The sequence below is a fragment of the Colobus angolensis genome, unplaced genomic scaffold (genome assembly GCF_000951035.1).
Source record: "Colobus angolensis palliatus isolate OR3802 unplaced genomic scaffold, Cang.pa_1.0 Scaffold275, whole genome shotgun sequence".
Classification (NCBI taxonomy): Eukaryota; Metazoa; Chordata; class Mammalia; order Primates; family Cercopithecidae; genus Colobus; species Colobus angolensis.
In genome coordinates this window covers 2,906,306-2,923,425 of record NW_012115988.1, presented here as the reverse complement: position 1 = coordinate 2,923,425, position 17,120 = coordinate 2,906,306, and the positions used below count along the sequence as shown (strand labels likewise).

At 38.7% G+C, this 17,120-nt stretch overlaps 2 protein-coding genes across 9 annotated transcripts in view; one reads left to right on the top strand and one right to left on the bottom strand.

Annotated features, from left to right (window-relative positions):
* PNPLA8 (patatin-like phospholipase domain containing 8) overlaps positions 1-17,120 on the bottom strand; it is a 55,854-nt gene that overhangs the window by 24,303 nt on the left and 14,431 nt on the right. For all 6 annotated transcript variants that reach the window (XM_011948186.1, XM_011948182.1, XM_011948183.1 and 3 more), the window contains 3 exons: positions 7,260-7,411; positions 2,327-2,421; positions 1,430-1,601 (listed from right to left, as the gene is read on the bottom strand). In XM_011948186.1, coding sequence (XP_011803576.1) covers positions 1,430-1,601; positions 2,327-2,421; positions 7,260-7,411 — 419 coding nt within the window. The remainder of the gene's footprint in view (positions 1-1,429; positions 1,602-2,326; positions 2,422-7,259; positions 7,412-17,120) is intronic.
* LOC105516111 (fructose-bisphosphate aldolase A) lies at positions 11,445-12,886 on the top strand. Of its 3 annotated transcripts, none has more exons than XM_011948177.1 (2): positions 11,445-12,685; positions 12,756-12,869. In XM_011948177.1, exon 1 carries the CDS (start codon positions 11,575-11,577, stop codon positions 12,667-12,669), a length of 1,095 nt encoding a protein of 364 aa, XP_011803567.1. In that variant the 5' UTR covers positions 11,445-11,574; the 3' UTR covers positions 12,670-12,685; positions 12,756-12,869. The 3 variants fall into 3 exon arrangements, with proteins under 3 accessions (XP_011803567.1, XP_011803568.1, XP_011803569.1); XM_011948178.1 differs by having other exon boundaries at positions 11,454-12,005; positions 12,057-12,886; XM_011948179.1 differs by having other exon boundaries at positions 11,454-11,898; positions 12,115-12,871.

Here is a 17,120-nt window from a genome sequence, read left to right as displayed (position 1 = left end):
TTAGCCAGGATGGTCTCAATCTCCTGACCTCGTGATCCACCCGTCTCAGCCTCCCAAAGTGCTGGGATTACAGGCTTGAGCCACCGCGCCCGGCCCACCTTATCTTTTTCTAAAAGAGGATTTGTTAAATAAAAAATAGTACATCCATAAAATGGTGAAGAACCATTAATATATGTTTCAAAACATATTAACTGACATAGGAAATCATCTGTGATAAAATGCTAAGTGAAAATGCAGGACCCAAAACTACATGTGCATTATCTGAATTTTGTAAAGAGGATGGATACATTCACACTCACAACTACACACATATACACTTGTCTATCTGTAAGAAATTATAGGAAAAAATACATCACCATGTTAATAGTGCTTTTGTTCTTAGTGGGATTATAAATTATTTTTATTGTTTTCTTGATATATTTTCTATTTCCTATATAATAATTATTTTAAGAAGACATCAACATTGGACCCAATAAATATGCTTCTTATATAGTGACCTACTGATACATTCTGAAATGTGAGAAGAAATTTAAAGTTTTCTATGACAGCATCGTTCATAATCCCAAAAAATTAGGAACATAAATGTCCTAAATGTCCATAAAAATCCTAAATGGAAATGATTAAGAAAATGTAACATCTCACTCTGGAGTATAGTGTAGTCTTTAAAAATATGTCAGGAGATTTTAAGAATGTTTGGAAAAAGGAAAAGGATACAAATTTACAACTACAATCTAATCTCAGCTATACAAAATGTTTACGGTCTAATAAAAAACTAGAAGGAAATATATTAAAGTCTACAGCTCTGAATAATAGGATTGTGGATGATTTTATGCTTATATTGTATGCTTATATACACTTTGGGAGGCAGGCAGATCACTTGAGGTTAGGAGCCTGAGCAACATGGTGAAATCTTGTTTCTACTAAAAATAGAAAAAATTAGCTGGGCATGGTGGTGCACACATGTGGTCCCAGCTACTTGGGAGGCTGAGGTGGGAGGATCACTTGAGCCTGGGAAGTTGAGGCTGCGGTGAGCCAAGACAGTGCCACTGTACTACACCCCAGGCAACAGGAGTGACAGTGTGTGTCAAAAAATAAATAAAAATAAAAATAATTGAATATTTTAGAATGACTTGAGACACATTTAATATGTTAAGTAAAAACAACAGGATGCAAATATCTCATATTTTTAAAAAAGGCAATTGTAACTTTTACATGCAAATCTCACACACACGAACCCCTCAAAACAATTATTAAACTGTGATTCACCAAAAAAATACTAACAGTGGTTATCTGTAATTAGTAGAATTTAATATTCTTGATATTTTTCAAATTATGCAAGAATATAATTTAATATTCTTATTTTTGAAATCATAATATGCACATATTACCTATATAATCAGAACATTTAAGAAGAGTAATTGTAACTTACCTAAGAATGTTTTCCCATGTTTGACTGTCATAAAATGCATGGCTCCAACTCATTTTGACTGTTCCAACAATGACATTTTGTGAAAATACATCTGATCCTAATTTTCGATAAAGTTCCTCACATTCATCCAAGGGCATATGAAACAACCCCAACATGAAAGCTAATATGGCACCTGGAAAAAAGAATTCTTAGTTTTTATCAGTGTTAAGTTATAGCCCTTATGATGGTAAGATCTCCTGAATCACAGTTTTGGCTTAAATTTAGAGTTGATACTTTCTAGCTATGTCACCTGGGACAAATGACTTTCCTTCTCAGAGCCCCATTTTTTTCAGGTGTAAAATGGAAATAATAAGAAAAACTAAAATTCATGTCTCTTGTACTGGGTTAACAAATGTAGAGGGATTTACTAGGTCTCAAAAAGGATTAAATAAATGCTCAAAAAGGATTAAATAATGAAAATAATAATTTTAAAATATTTACAAATGTGTTGTTTTACATTAAATTATATATAAGATACGGTAGATAACTCACGTTCTTCTAACATCAATAAATTACTTAGTTTTAGTCATAAAATATGGTATATTTGACAACTTACCAAGTCACTAAGCAATTCTCCTTCAAGTTAGTCCTAGGAACCAATGTAATTAAAGATATTAGGTACTCTTGGATGTCCTTTTGAACAGCTGATTCCATATCTAGCTATAATTGGTAGGACACACTGCCACCTAGTGTGCCTAAATGGCATAACCATGAACAAAAGAGAACGGGAGGAGAAAATTTTGGGGTATGGAGAGAGGGCTGGAGGAGGCAAAGGACTATGATCTTAAACATAAGTGCTTAATGTTCTCTTCCTTAATGAACTGCCAGAATGCACCACTTCCATATAATAATAATTACCTGTGCTTACACCACAAATGTAATCAAAGAGCTGATGAACTGGCTTCTGAGTAAGTTCAACTAATTTTCGTAGGGTCTGGAGAGCAACCACGCCCCTAAAGAAAAGATTAAAGGCAAAATGACAATTCCTGTTTAAAGAAAAAATAATTTAAGCCGTTGAATAAAACAATCTAAGAATTGCTTTTGTAGTTTATGAAAATTAATAATATAAATCAGAATCAGTAAAAATTGCCTGTCCAAATTTTCAGGATTACTTTTGAAAATCTAATATCTAAATGATACAAAACCTACACTATGGCAGCACATTTTAAAATTTATGCTAGTATCTCTCTCCTGTTTTTTCACTGAACCCATCCTTCTGCAGAACAGTATCTCTTTAAATAAGAATAAATCTGGTCAGGCAGTGGCTCTTTCCTGTAATCCCAGAGCTTTGGGAGGCTGAGGTAAGAGGATCACTTGAGGCCAGGAGTTCAAGACCAGCTGAACAATACAGCGAGACCCCATTTCTACAGAAAAAAAAAGTAAAAATAAGAAGAAATCTGCCCAAATACACTTCTTAAGAATGCCAAAAACCAACAAACAACTAAATAAGGATACAAAGACATGCCAATATAAAATTAAAAAAAAAAACAACTCTGGAAAACACTTAAAAACTCACTCACTGGTTTTGGAATGCCATACCTTGGTTTCTTCTCTTACTAATATAGTTGGTCACCTATGACTCTATACATTTTTATCTTACATATTTCACCAGTCAGATTTTTTATTTTTTTTTGAGACTGCCCAGGCTGGAGTGCAGTGGCTCATTGGACTCCCTGCAAGCACCACCTCCTGGGTTCACACCATTCTCCTGCCTCAGCCTCTGGAGTGGCTGGGATTACAGGCACCCACCACCACGCCTGGCTAATTTTTGTATTTTTAGTAGAGACAGGGTTTCACCGTGTTAGCCAGGATGGTCTCAATCTCCTGACCTCATGATCCGCTCACCTTGGCCTCCCAAAGTGCTAGGATTACAGGCGCAAGCCACTGCGCCTGGCCACCAGTCAGATTTTTAAGCTCCCTTTTCTTTATTCATTTTTAAAAACTTTCAATAACTTTAGGATAACCCTCTACATTAATGGTATATTAATTAATGTTGCTGAGTTTGCTCATTTCTGAATCCTTGCCAACAGCAGTTAATAGCTTCATGAAGGAATGCGAAACGATGAAAAAGCTTAGGAGATATAGACCAATTGAGGGTGTACGTACCATGCAAACTCTCATGTGTGTATCATGACAATTTTTAACAGTGGGAGAATACAAAAAAACGATGAAAAGCTCTATTCCCAACACAAGGTAGGGAGTAGGTAAGTTCTGGAACACAAAGGTAGTTAGGCACCAAAAAATTTAGAATGTCAAATTGTGCCTTGATAATGTTAACAGGAAGTAAATAGAAAATTCTGTAAGATTAAAGTAGAAAACCAAAGATGCTGATTTTTTAAATACAACAAATTATGTGGATTTGAGGAGAGTTAAGAAGATGTCTTATGAAAGAAATATATTATTAATTCAAGGCAAGACGATGAATTAAATGTAATGGATACAATATATTTAACAATGTGACCTCTATTACCACAAAAAGGAAATAAAATAGGCACATATATGTTCACAAAGAAAAATATTAGAAGAAAATTAATCAAAATACTAAAATAATCTTAGAGTTGTGAGCTATGGTTTTAGGGATTTTTTTCTCTCTCAGGTTTTTCTAACTACTCGTATAATCGGGAAAATTAACTATTTAAAATGTTGTGTTCATAAATTCTGAATGAATTTAAATACATATATATTTGCCAAGTTGCCACAGCTGTCTATGCCTACCACTGTAGGTTCTCTTATACCAAAGAAGTAAAAGATAGGGTTTTTAATTTTTTTCTCTCAAGCCCTCATACATTACTGCTTTCCACACAAACCTCCCATTCAGGCTGCTTTCCCATATTCTCCTAAACCAAGTTTTCTCAACAGCAGCACTGCTGACATTCTGGGTTGGATAACCTTTGTTTTGTGGGGCTGTCCTGTGCACTGTATCATGTTTAGTCACAACTGTCCTCTTCAAACTAGATAAAAAGTGGCAGTGCCCTAGTTATGACAACCAAAAATGTCTCCAGACACTGCCAAATGTCCTTCAGGGGGCAAAATCACCACCAGTGGAGAATTACAAATCTAAACCTAACTTCATCCTAACCCACCCCTAGATTTTCCCAAATTACCTCACACTGATTTCCTCCTTATATGACTAATACAACTCTTATTCTACAAGATAAACTATTTATTGGATACAAACTTCTTTTTCATCATGCTTGTCTGACCTTAAACAGACATCTGAATGTTCTTTAATTTTCTTCCTTCCTATCTCTACATAAATATAACTCCTTTAAAAAGAAGTCTTGGTCCTGAGCATTCTTTAAAATAGTACTCTTCCTCTCTATCCCTTTACTTTGTTTTTCTCCATAGCACCCAGAAAAACATACTTTTGTTTTTCTATTTGTTGTCTTTTTCCTCCTCTACAATGCAAACACTGTATTGTTTTGTTTGCTCACCGTCGCCAGGATCTAAATCAGTGCTTACAACATAGTAAGCACCCAATATTTGTTAGCTGACTCAATGAATGACACTGCCTGTCCCAACTCCCCTGAACTTAATGGCAGAAAGGATTCCTTCTGCTCCTTAGTGAAATGCTTCTACTCATTTAACTGCCATTTTCCTTATTTCTCACCATTTGGAACCAATTCTATGAACTACTCTCTCCAGTTATCACTGTATCTATATCACATGAATGACATACACCTTCTTGACATTATTCACTTTCCTAAGAAACACCCTCTAAGATCTTTTAAGATTGTTCTCTCTTCAGTGGGCTTTTGACAACTGAGCACTTCTGTATGGATATAATCTTATATTAAATATGTTCAAGAAAAAACTGTCTTTCCTCAACACCAATCTGTTGAGATTCCCTGCAATTCTGTCCCAGTCACACACAGGTTTACACTTAGAGTGATCCTGACCTATGTCTACCATATCCTGTCTCCATGTTTATTAAAAGTTACTGGTATTGGCTGGGTGTGGTAGCTCATACCTGTAATCCCAGCACTTTGTGAGGCTGAGGTGGGTGGATCACCTGAGGTCAGGTGCTTGAGACCAGATTGCCAACATGGTGAAACCCTGTCTCTACTAAAAATACAAAAGTAGCCGGGTGTGGTAGTGCATGCCTATAATCCCAGCTACTTGGGAGGCTGCAGCAGGGGAACTGATCACTTGAACCTGGGAGGTGGAGGTTGCAGTGAGCCGAGATCATGTCGCTGCACTCCAGCCTGGGCAACAAGAGCAAAACTCCATCTCAAAAAAAGTTACTGGTATGTTTTTCCTTCCTCCTGCCTTCCACTGCCACCATCTGAGGTTAGCTTCCTTCTCTCATTATTTACTCCTTCCTTCATATTGATGTCAAAGTATAAAGGACTCGGGTGAATAGAGAACCAAGGAATTTAACAAAAAGATACAGGGTAGTACTTGAACATACAGAAGAGTGGTTGGCAAGTTGGGTATACCAAAAAGCAAAATCAGGGAGGTAAGTTAGAGCTAAGAATAATACGCAGGGCATGTACTATGAATTATGAGGTAGCAGTAGGGATGGCAGGGAACTAGAGAATGAGCTAGAAGATTTTGGGGAAAAGGTTTGAAAAACCAAGCCAAAAAATCTAACCAACAAGTTGGAAGGAACTAGATAAACAAAGACTTGAGCAGGAAGCATGGATGGATTGCCAGTAGTAAAAATAGAGCTTAATAGTGAAATTATCTCCTTCTGAACAAAGAATGAATTTATTTCTTATATAGCACCAGAACTGGCATCTCCAAGTGAAGACATCAGAAGTCAAGAAGTTAATATAGCCTCATTTTGCAACCATCACTTTATCAAGTGACTAGTGGATATATATGGGTAAGATAAGTATAATAAAAGAAAGCTGGCCGGGAGCGGTGGCTCACGCCTGTAATCCCAGCATTTTAGGGGGCTGAGGCAGGTGGTTTATCTGAGGTCAGGAGTTCAAGACCAGCCTAGACAACATGGTGAAACCACGTCTCTACTAACAATACAAAAAATTAGCCAGACATGGTGGCGGATACCTATAATCCCAGCTACTTGGGAGGCTGAGACAGGAGAATTGCTTGAACTTGGGAGGCAGAGGTGGCAGTGATGTGAGATCACGCCACTGCACTCCAGCCTGGGCGACAGAGCAAGACTCTGTCTCCAAAAAAATAAAATAAAATAATAAAAGAAAGCTAAAATTATAAAACACTGTCAAGATTTTATGAGAATAATGGTTGATAAGCTTCTAAACTACCAAAAAGGTCTAAAAAGGCCAAATATAAAAATAGAAATAATAAAATAAAATAAAATATGAAAATATAAATACTAAATCAAACCAAAGTAAGAATTGAAGTATATGTCAGAGTAGCACTTAGATTAATTAAAACAATTTCATGTTTTATTTAAAAAATTTGATTTTATAATGACATATCAAATCATGTTTTTTATTCCTAAAGCTGAATTGAATCTGTAGTTTTTAAGAACCATGACCCAGCTGTGCACGGTGGCTCACGCCTATAATCCTAGCACTTTGGGAGGCCAAGGCAGGCAGATCACCTGACGTCAGGAGTTCGAGACCAGCCTGGCCAACATGGTGAAACCCAGTCTCTACTAAAACTACAAAAATTAGCTAGGTGTGGTCGTGGGAGCCTGTAATCACAGCTACTTGAGGGGGTGAGGCAGGAGAATCACTTGAACCTGGGAGGCAGAGGTTGCAATGAGCTGAGATTGTGCCACTGCACTCCAGCCTGGGCAAGAGAGGGAAACTCCATCTCAAAAAAAAAAAAAAAAAAAGAATCATGTTCCTAGCCTTACCTTGTTCCTCCACCATCAATTGAGAGAATTCGGATTCCTCTCCCTTTCACTGGATCCACGTAGCCAATTAGGGCCAAAATTTCTCTAACTGCAGCCTGAAGAGTTTCATCCTTAGTTTGTCTCAGTCGTAATAAATATGGAATAATTCTTTCCTATATTAGAGAAAATATACTTTGTTGCTTTTGTCAAATCAAGACTGAAAATGTATGATTATTATTAACCAATACATGCAGTTCATCACATGACAATCAAGGTGACAGTGTTCATTACTTTCTCAGTAATCTTGTAAGACAGATTAGTTTTTGATATATTAATGTCAATTATCTAGATTATATTTGTTTTAATATTGACACAAAAAATAACCTCTATTCAAAGATTTTCATTAAAAGGTGTAATACTTAACTAGAGAAAATATAATTTACTTAATTATAGAAATTCACAAAGTATTACAACAAAAGGTTAACATTATAAATTTTGTATAATATTTTGTCCAAATCCTGAGATTAAGAGTCTAAAACTGATCCACAGTAACTACTAGAAGTTAAACTGTTATTAAAAAGAAATAATGAACCATCTTGTATACATTGCATATGGGATTCAAGGGTGCCTCATAAAGAAATAGGAACAAATGTTAACAAATAAGACTGAGATAAGAAAGTAAAAGTGGGCTACTACAATTAAATAATCAGTTTAAATAAACCTGAGACTTCAAGATTCTAAGCACTCAACATCATATTGTTGATCACAGACAAGAGCTTAAATCCTAGAGTTCTATGTTGCTTACCAAAGATTCTCTAGCTTCCGTACACAGAAGCATTTTACATAGTCAGTACCCCAGGTTTAATGGAATGGCTGAGTGGCAGCTATAATTTTGCTGTGTAACCTTCTGTAAATCAAATAATTTTCCTAGGTATCACTCATTTTGTTTCCTTTTTATGATCAATCAATCTGAAATACTCTAAATTCTTTCTCAATATTTTTTCCCCTAATGTTGAGCTAGGAGGCCCCACTAGAGGAACTTGAGCAATGGTGGAGAATAATGCAAATTTCCAGTTCCGGTTAAGATGAAACACTGTGTTAGAGATCAATGCTCACATCAAGAACAAGAAAATCTTGATGAAATACAAGAAAAGCACCATCTGTTTAAAGGCATCAGACAGAGAGCTGCTGAAGCAACAAGAACAGATGGAGCCAAGAATCTGGAGAAGGAGTAATTGCTAAGAAGTGAGCTGGAAAACTATAGCTTTTATTCCCTTGAAGCTGATTCCAGGAAAAAGTAAAGGACGAAAAAATTGAGTCTGAATCAGACAGAGGGCCCCAAATAAACGACAGAGAAACCAGCTGATCACTTAGCATCTAAGGGGTTTGGAGTGAAAAAAATAGAAGACCTGAAGGGCTTCAAACACATGGCTGGCTTTACCTCAAGACATCTGCTGAATTCTAAAATCAGGAGGTGTGAAAGGTGAAAGGTAAGCTGAAGACCTCTGAAAATCAGAGTGGAAGGCTTTGTATTCTTGAGATTTTAGGACCCAATGAGGTGGTGGTTAAGTGAACACACCAGGCTCTCAACTGAAAGCCCTGGAAGAATATACCCTAAAATCAGGGCAAAAGAGAGGTCTTACCCAAATTGTAATACAGCCTTGATCCAGATTTGACCCTAACTCAATTAAGGCTATCTGTGCTCCACTCAAATGCCAACAGAAGAACAAATAAACCCTGCAAAAATATATATTTGATATAATCTACAGCCTATGCAATTTTTTAAATTTACAACGTCCAGCGTCCAGAAAAACTATAAAGCATGTGAATCCAGTACCGAATGACAGAAACCAAGAATTGATGTTCATATTAGAATAACCACAAAAAGATGTCATGGCTTGGAAACTCAACAAAGACCCAGTTCACCCTAAATTGTTCCATATATTCACTGCAATCCCACCATGTTTTTCTCTTTTAAAACTTTTTTTGTAGATAAGCTGACTCTAAAATTCATATAGAAATATAACATGTCAAGAATAGTCAAGCCAACAATATTAAGAAGAACAAGGTTGGAGGATTTATACTACCTAATACTAAGTTTATAAGCTGCAAAAATTTAGCCAGTGCACTATTAGAGCAACAACAGACAAATATACCAGTGGAACAAAATACTGTATCTGGTCGGGCATGGTGACTCCCACCTGTAATCCCAGCACTTTAGGAAGCCGAGGTGGGTGCATCACCTGAGGTCAGGAGTTCAAGACCAGCCTGACCAACATGGAGAAAACCGTCTCTACTAAAAATACAAAATTAGCTGGGCATAGTGGCGCATGCCTGTAATCCCAGGTACTAGGGAGGCTGAGGCAACAGAATCGTTTGAACCTGGGAGGCGGAGGTTGTGGTGAGCCGAGATCGTGCCACTGCACTCCAGCCTGGGCAACAAGAGCGAAACTCCATTTCAAAAAATAAATAAATAAAAAATACTGTGTCTAGAAACAGATCCACATATACATCTCATTTATGATAAAGGTCTTTTCAATAAATGGTGCTGAGTCAACTGGATAAGTGCATTTTTTAAAAGTCAGGACTTCTGCCACACACCACACAACCAAATCTATTCTAGATGAATAGTAGATATAAGAGTAAAAGGCAAAGCAAGGTTTCAGAAGAAAACACAGGAAAATTTATATATATGTATCTTTTTTTTTTGAGACAGAATCTTGCTCTGTCTGTCACCAGGCTGGAGTGCAGTGGTGCAATCTCGGCTCACTGCAACCTTCACCTCCCGGGTTCAAGCCATTCTCCTGCCTCAGCCTCCCAAGCAGCTGGGACTACAGGTGCACACCAAGCCCAGCTAATTTTTGTATTTTTAGTAGAGATGAGGTTTCACCATGTTGGCCAGGATGGTCTTGATCTCTTGACCTCGTGATCCGCCCACATCAGCCGCCTACCTCAGCCTCCCACAGTGCTAGGATTACAGGCCTGAGCCACGGCGCCTGGCCAAATATACTTTTATGACTTTAGGATAGGCAAAGATTTCTTAAACAGTACACAAAATACTAACCATAAAGAAAAGTATTGGCTGGGCGCGGTGGTTCACGCCTCTAAACCCAGCACTTTGGGAGGCAGAGACGGGCAGATCACGAGGTCAGGAGATCAAGACCATCCTGGCTAACACGGTGAAACCCGTCGCTACTAAAAAAATGCAAAAAAATTAGCCGGGCGTGGTGGTGGGTGCCTGTAGTCCCAGCTACTCGGGAGGCTGAGGCAGGAGAATGGCGTGAACCTGGGAGGCAGAGCTTGCAGTGAGCCCAGATTGCGCCATTGCACTCTAGCCTGGGCGACAGGGCGAGACTCTGTCTCAAAAAAAAAAAAAAAAAAATTATAAATTAGAAAAAATTAAGAATATCTGTTTATCAAAAAACACAAAAGTGAAAAGGTCAGCCACAGAATAGGAGAACATATTTGTAAGACATACATATACACACCACACATGACAAGTGAGTTACAACCATAATATACTTTTTAAATTCTACAAATAATGAAGAAAAAGTTGGTCAACCCAATGGAAGAACAGGCAAGATGTGGAATAGGTACTTCACAAGGAAGTATAAACATGGCCAATAAACCATGGAAAAGATGCTGAATGTCATAGCTATCAATGAAATAAAAAATTAAAACCACAATTTAATATCACTTAACACCCAAAAAACCTGCTCAAATTGAAAAGATTTAAAAAGGTTGGGTGCGGTGGCTCATGGCTGTAATCCCAACACTTTGGGAGGCCAAGGCGGGCAGATTACTTGACGTCAGGTGTTCAAGACCAGCCTGACCAACATATGAAACCTCGTCTCTACTAAAAAACCAAAAATTAGCCAGGTATGGTGGCGGGTGCCTGTAATCCCAGCTACTCGGGAGGCTGAGGCAGGAGAATTGCTTGAACCCAGGAGGTGGAGGTTGCAGCAAGCCGAGATCGCACCACTGCACTCCAGCCTGGACGACAGAGCAACACTCAGTCTCAAAAAAGGATTACAAAATAAAGTGTTGGAGAGAAAGTAGAACACAGAGGCCTCATATAATTCTGGTGAAAGAATAAATTGGCACCAGCACTATGCAAAACCATTTGGCAGTATCTACTAATGATACAAATATGCTCACTCTGTGAGCAGCAATAGTACTTTTAGGTATATACCCCAAAGAAACGAAGACCTGAAGGGGTCCTGGTGACGAGTTCCGCGTTCGCACCCTGAGTCCACTCGCCAGCCCGCCACCCTCTGCCGCCGCACCCTGCACACCCGCCCCTCTCCTGTGCCAGAAACTTGCTACCACCAGCACCATGCCCTACCAATATCCAGCGCTGACCCCGGAGCAGAAGAAGGAGCTGTCTGACATCGCTCACCGCATCGTGGCACCCGGCAAGGGCATCCTGGCTGCAGATGAGTCCACTGGGAGCATTGCCAAGAGGCTGCAGTCCATTGGCACCGAGAACACCGAGGAGAACCGGCGCTTCTACCGCCAGCTGCTGCTGACAGCAGACGACCGAGTGAATCCCTGCATTGGGGGTGTCATCCTCTTCCACAAGACACTCTACCAGAAGGCGGATGATGGTCGTCCCTTCCCCCAGGTTATAAAATCCAAGGGCGGTGTTGTGGGCATCAAGGTAGACAAGGGCATGGTTTCCCTGGCAGGGACAAATGGCGAGACTACCACCCAAGGGTTGGACGGGCTGTCTGAGCGCTGTGCCCAGTACAAGAAGGATGGAGCTGACTTCGCCAAGTGGCGTTGTGTGCTGAAGATTGGGGAACACACTCCCTCAGCCCTCGCCATCATGGAAAATGCCAATGTTCTGGCCCGTTATGCCAGCATCTGCCAGCAGAATGGCATTGTGCCCATCGTGGAGCCTGAGATCCTCCCTGTTGGGGACCATGACTTGAAACGCTGCCAGTATGTGACTGAGAAGGTGCTGGCTGCTGTCTACAAGGCTCTGAGCGACCACCACATCTACCTGGAAGGCACCTTGCTGAAGCCCAATATGGTCACCCCAGGCCACGCTTGCACCCAGAAGTTTTCTCATGAGGAGATTGCCATGGCGACCGTCACAGCGCTGCGCTGCACAGTCCCCCCGGCTGTCACTGGGATCACCTTCCTGTCTGGAGGCCAGAGTGAGGAGGAGGCATCCATCAACCTCAATGCCATTAACAAGTGCCCCCTGCTGAAGCCCTGGGCCCTGACCTTCTCTTATGGCCGAGCCCTGCAGGCCTCTGCCCTGAAGGCCTGGGGTGGGAAGAAGGAGAACCTGAAGGCTGCACAGGAGGAGTACGTCAAGCGAGCCCTGGCCAACAGCCTTGCCTGTCAAGGAAAGTACACCCCGAGCGGTCATGCCGGGGCGGCTGCCAGCGAGTCCCTCTTCATCTCTAACCACGCCTATTAAGCAGAGGTGTTCCCAGGCTGCCCCCAACACTCCAGGCCCCGCCCCCTCCCACTCTTGAAGAGGGGGCCTCCTCCTCGGGCCTCCAGACTGGCTTGCCTGCGCTCTTGCCTCCCTCGTGACAGTGGTGTATGGTGTCGTCTGTGAATGCTAAGTCCATCACCCTTTCCAGCACACTGCCAAATAAACAGCTATTTAAGGGGGGGAAAAAAAAAAAAAAAAGAAACGAAGACCTATGTTTTCCAAAACATGTAACCCAGAGGTACTACTCCTAATAATATTCCCAAACTGCAAACCATCCAAATGTCTAGCAGTAGAGGGAAAAATGAAAAGTATACCCAACAACATAGAAGGTTCTCACAAACATAATATGGAGTGGAAAAAAAACCAGACATGTCAGAACACATGCTTATCATTCATATAACATGCAAAAAGAGGCACAACTCAATTATGCTGCTAGAATTCTGAAAAACTGATCAACCTTTTTGGGGACAGTGTTTGGAGTGTTCATAAGACTGTTTCTCATTCAGGGCAGTGGTTATATAGATGTATTTCATGTGTGAAAAATCATGGAGCTGTAAACTTATGATTTGTGTTGTTTTCTACATATAACATTTTTATAAAAAGCTTTTTAATAAACCCAAAGGATGTATGAATCCTTGTGACAAATTCAGCATTTTAAAACAGAGAGGGGGAGAAAACAGATCACAGAAATAGGCTGGGTGAGGCTGGGAGCAGTGGCTCACACCTGTAAACCCAGCACTTTGGGAGACCGAGGCAGGTGGATCATCTGAGGTCAGGAGATCGAGACCAGCCTGGCCAACATGGTGAAACCCTGTCTCTACTAAAAATACAAAAATTAGCTGAGCATGGTGGCAGGCACTTGTAGTCCCAGCTACTTGGGAGGTTGAGGCAGGAGAATCCCTTGAACCCAGGAGGCAGAGGTTGCAGTGAGCCGAGATCGCACCACTGCATTCCAGCCTGGCGACAGAGCGAGACTCCATCTCAAAAAAAAAAAAAAAGAAAGAAAGAAAGAAAGAAATAAGCTGGGTGAGGTGGCTTATACCTATAATCTCAGTACTGTGGGCAAAGCAGGCAGATTGCTTGAGCCCAAGAATTCGAGGCCAACCTGGGCAACATGGTGAGATCCTCTGTCTACCAAAAATACAAAAATTAGTTGGGTGTGGTGGCGCATGCCTGTGGTCCCAGCTACTCAGGAGGCTGAGCTGGGCTGAACCTGGGAGGCAGAAGTTGCAGTGAGTGAAGACTGTGGCACTGCATTCCAGCCTGGGTGACAGAGACTCTGTCTCCCAAAAAAAGAAAAAGAAACACATTTAACTTAGAAAAACAAGGAGTCCATAATATTATTTTAAAGGTGCAAAAAAATTCATTTAATCACAGAGGCAGCTATTAAAGCAATACCTTATTTTGAAAACTGATAACTAAATACAAGGAAATTAAGCATTTCTCTTTCCTTTCCTGTAAAATTTGCCTTTGAGAATACCCAAATAGCTTCAGTTGATGAAGGAAGGCTGTACTTTACAGAAGAATGTCAATTATAATGTAGGAGTAACAGAATTAGACATTGGTCATTTTGCAACTCTAATGAAATTATTAGTTCTGGAAATGATTAGGTTAATGGTTGATGAGATAATACTACTAGCACAACTGTCCAATGGGAAGCAGATTATCATCACCTTAACCCGGTGGTCATCCTTAGCATTACTAATAGTTGTTCAACTAATTGTCATGTGTGTCTTGATGTGATGCATTATGAGGCACATGACACTACCTACAATGTGCTCTAACAACAAAATGTTTAACTCAATCAAGCCATTATATTTAAATTCCAATGTTCAGGAAATGAAAAGGAAAGAGGAACACTTCAAGTAACACTGAGAAAGAAGGCAAGTACATCCAGAAAGTGAGTCATTCTGCCTGTTAACCAGCCTGATGTCTTGAATTAAGTCAGTTTTAAAGGTGCAGGTGAAGAAGGTGTGGCTGAAGGACTGCATTATATTTTAAGTGACTTGGAGAAATAGTCAGATGCAATGTGTCATCTAGACTGGGCCCTCATTTGGATCTAATCAGTTATGTAAAGAACATTTTCAAACTGGGTATAGGATAAAGGAACATTTACTGATATAGAAAGGTATACATTATATGCTAAAAAACCAGATTATAAAACAACATATACAGAATGGGTTTATTTTGGTATATATGTGCATAGAATAAATTCTGAAGGAATACTGTGGCAGACATTACTAATGTTCACCAACACCCAGTTTGCTTCCCCTTCCAAGCATACAGAAGGCTGTACTTTTCAGGCCCATGCAATCAGAAAGAATAAACAGACTGTGAGTAGAAGAAACCTGTGGCAACTTCTGCTGAAATATTCTTTCCTTGCCATAGAAATCATAGAGGAAGACTTAATTAAAATACAGACAACAGGACAGGATCTAAGTAACCACCACACAGAGGTTCACTGTGCCAAAGAGTCACCCAAATTCACAGTTGAGTTTGCATGACCCAGAAATAAAACTGTTTTGTTAAGTCACTGAGATTTTGGTGTTGTTTGCTATTACAGCTTAAGGAAGCTTAATCCAATGAACACAAATAAACTCTAATACATTACAGTGGCAATCTGAGGGTAGTAAAAATATATTATTTTTATTTTCTTATCTTTTCTTTCTTCTAATTCCCTACGATGCTTTGTGCTGCCTTCTTTCTAAATAGTCAGAGTTCTTCTTTTTAATTAAAAAACATAATGAAAGGAGACCACCTTCATCACAAACAGTGAAAAAAATTATCACACTTCCCTAAATGTGACTGCCATAAATGTAGCATACAAAATAAGTAACTCATTTTTTTTAGGGCATTACATATCAGACATAATTCACTGTATTTAGCTACCATAAGTATGGTAGACACATAAAAAAGTGAAATTCATACAGATGTTTTATAAAAATTCTATCATTTTTAAAAGCTCAACCCTTGATAATAACAAAAAGTTTAGCTGGAAAAGTTCACACTAGAGCGTACATGCTGACATGTTTTATGCAATTTGTCCAGTTCACTGTTTTTCAGATGATTATTTAAGGGAAGGGTGGCGAGTTTTTTCAGACTATCTAGACTTTTATTCATAATTGATCTGGATATACATTCCTATCACATTTGTTCATAGTATTGAAAGGTCCTTAGATTTGGGATTAGTTATGCAAGATAAAAGAGTGCTCAGAGTTTCAATTAGCAAGACAATTTAATAATAAACTACAACGGAAAACTACTCAGAAATCCATCAGCAGTACAACTGGCCTTGTAAAAGAGGTTGAAGTGAGCCACCTTGCCCTTCTGCCATGTAAGTAGGCCATGAGAAGCTGCTGTTTAGGAGGAAAGGGACTCTCATCAAATTGTTGGTGCCTTGATTTTGGACTGCCCAGTTCTCATTTTGAACTATGAGAAATAAATTTCTGTTGTTTATAACCCAGGCTAAGGTATTTTATTATGACAGCCCAAATGGACTAAGCCAGTATGTAATTCTATTTAAAAACCTTTGCTTTCAGTATATCACTGAAATGTGAAATATACTTAAAAGCATATGTATATTTGAGAATCTTATCTTTTATGTAAAAGATTATATAAATATAAAATATAATGCTAAATTGTAGGACCATAAAATACTGAAGCTACCTATAATAATGTATATGTTATACAATACACAATTAAGGATGGGTACATTATTCAAAGACAATTCTTCAGCAAGATAATTGTTAAAGAGTCAAATAAATACGATCTATATTAAAACAATTTTCTGAATGGCAAGCTAAAAATAAGCACTAAGAGATTTCTAATGAAATTTAAGCAATATCTATCATTACATTTTCAAATTTTTCATGAAATATTACAAATAATCTTAATAATATAGATGTAAAGAGACTCAATCACATTGGTCGTATTTTATAGGACTTCTTTGAAAACAGTCCATATAAATGGGTCTAAATTATCCTCATTATTTTATAATTGAAAAAACTGAGGCAAAGAAAAGCTCATTGTTTTACTTAATATAATTACTAATTCAATTATAAGGTCATTAAAATTTTTAGACTTTCAAATATGAAAGGACCATGAAATAAAAACAGCCTTACATATGAATTATGTCTCCTAGCTTAAAAGAATAGTTACATAGTATAAATATTTACATTACTCTGAAGAAAAATCTGGCAGCTGTTAGGCAATTCAACTAATACACTGATTATTTTCTATTTTATAAATGTTAATTTCATGTACACATATTGGTGCTAACAAAATAAAATGATTAGCATAATGTATGTCACAAAATAAATAGAATAATTACTGAATATACATCACATGTATAATAAAAACCACAAAATTCAAATAGAAAAATGAATGGCTTTGCCTTTTCCATTTTAGAAGAATTTTTTAGTATTTTTATT

What these genes read in the sequence shown, in the direction of transcription:
- LOC105516111 (XM_011948177.1), top strand. Translation starts at nt 11,575, where the DNA reads ATGCCCTACCAATATCCAGCGCTGACCCCGGAGCAGAAGAAGGAGCTG.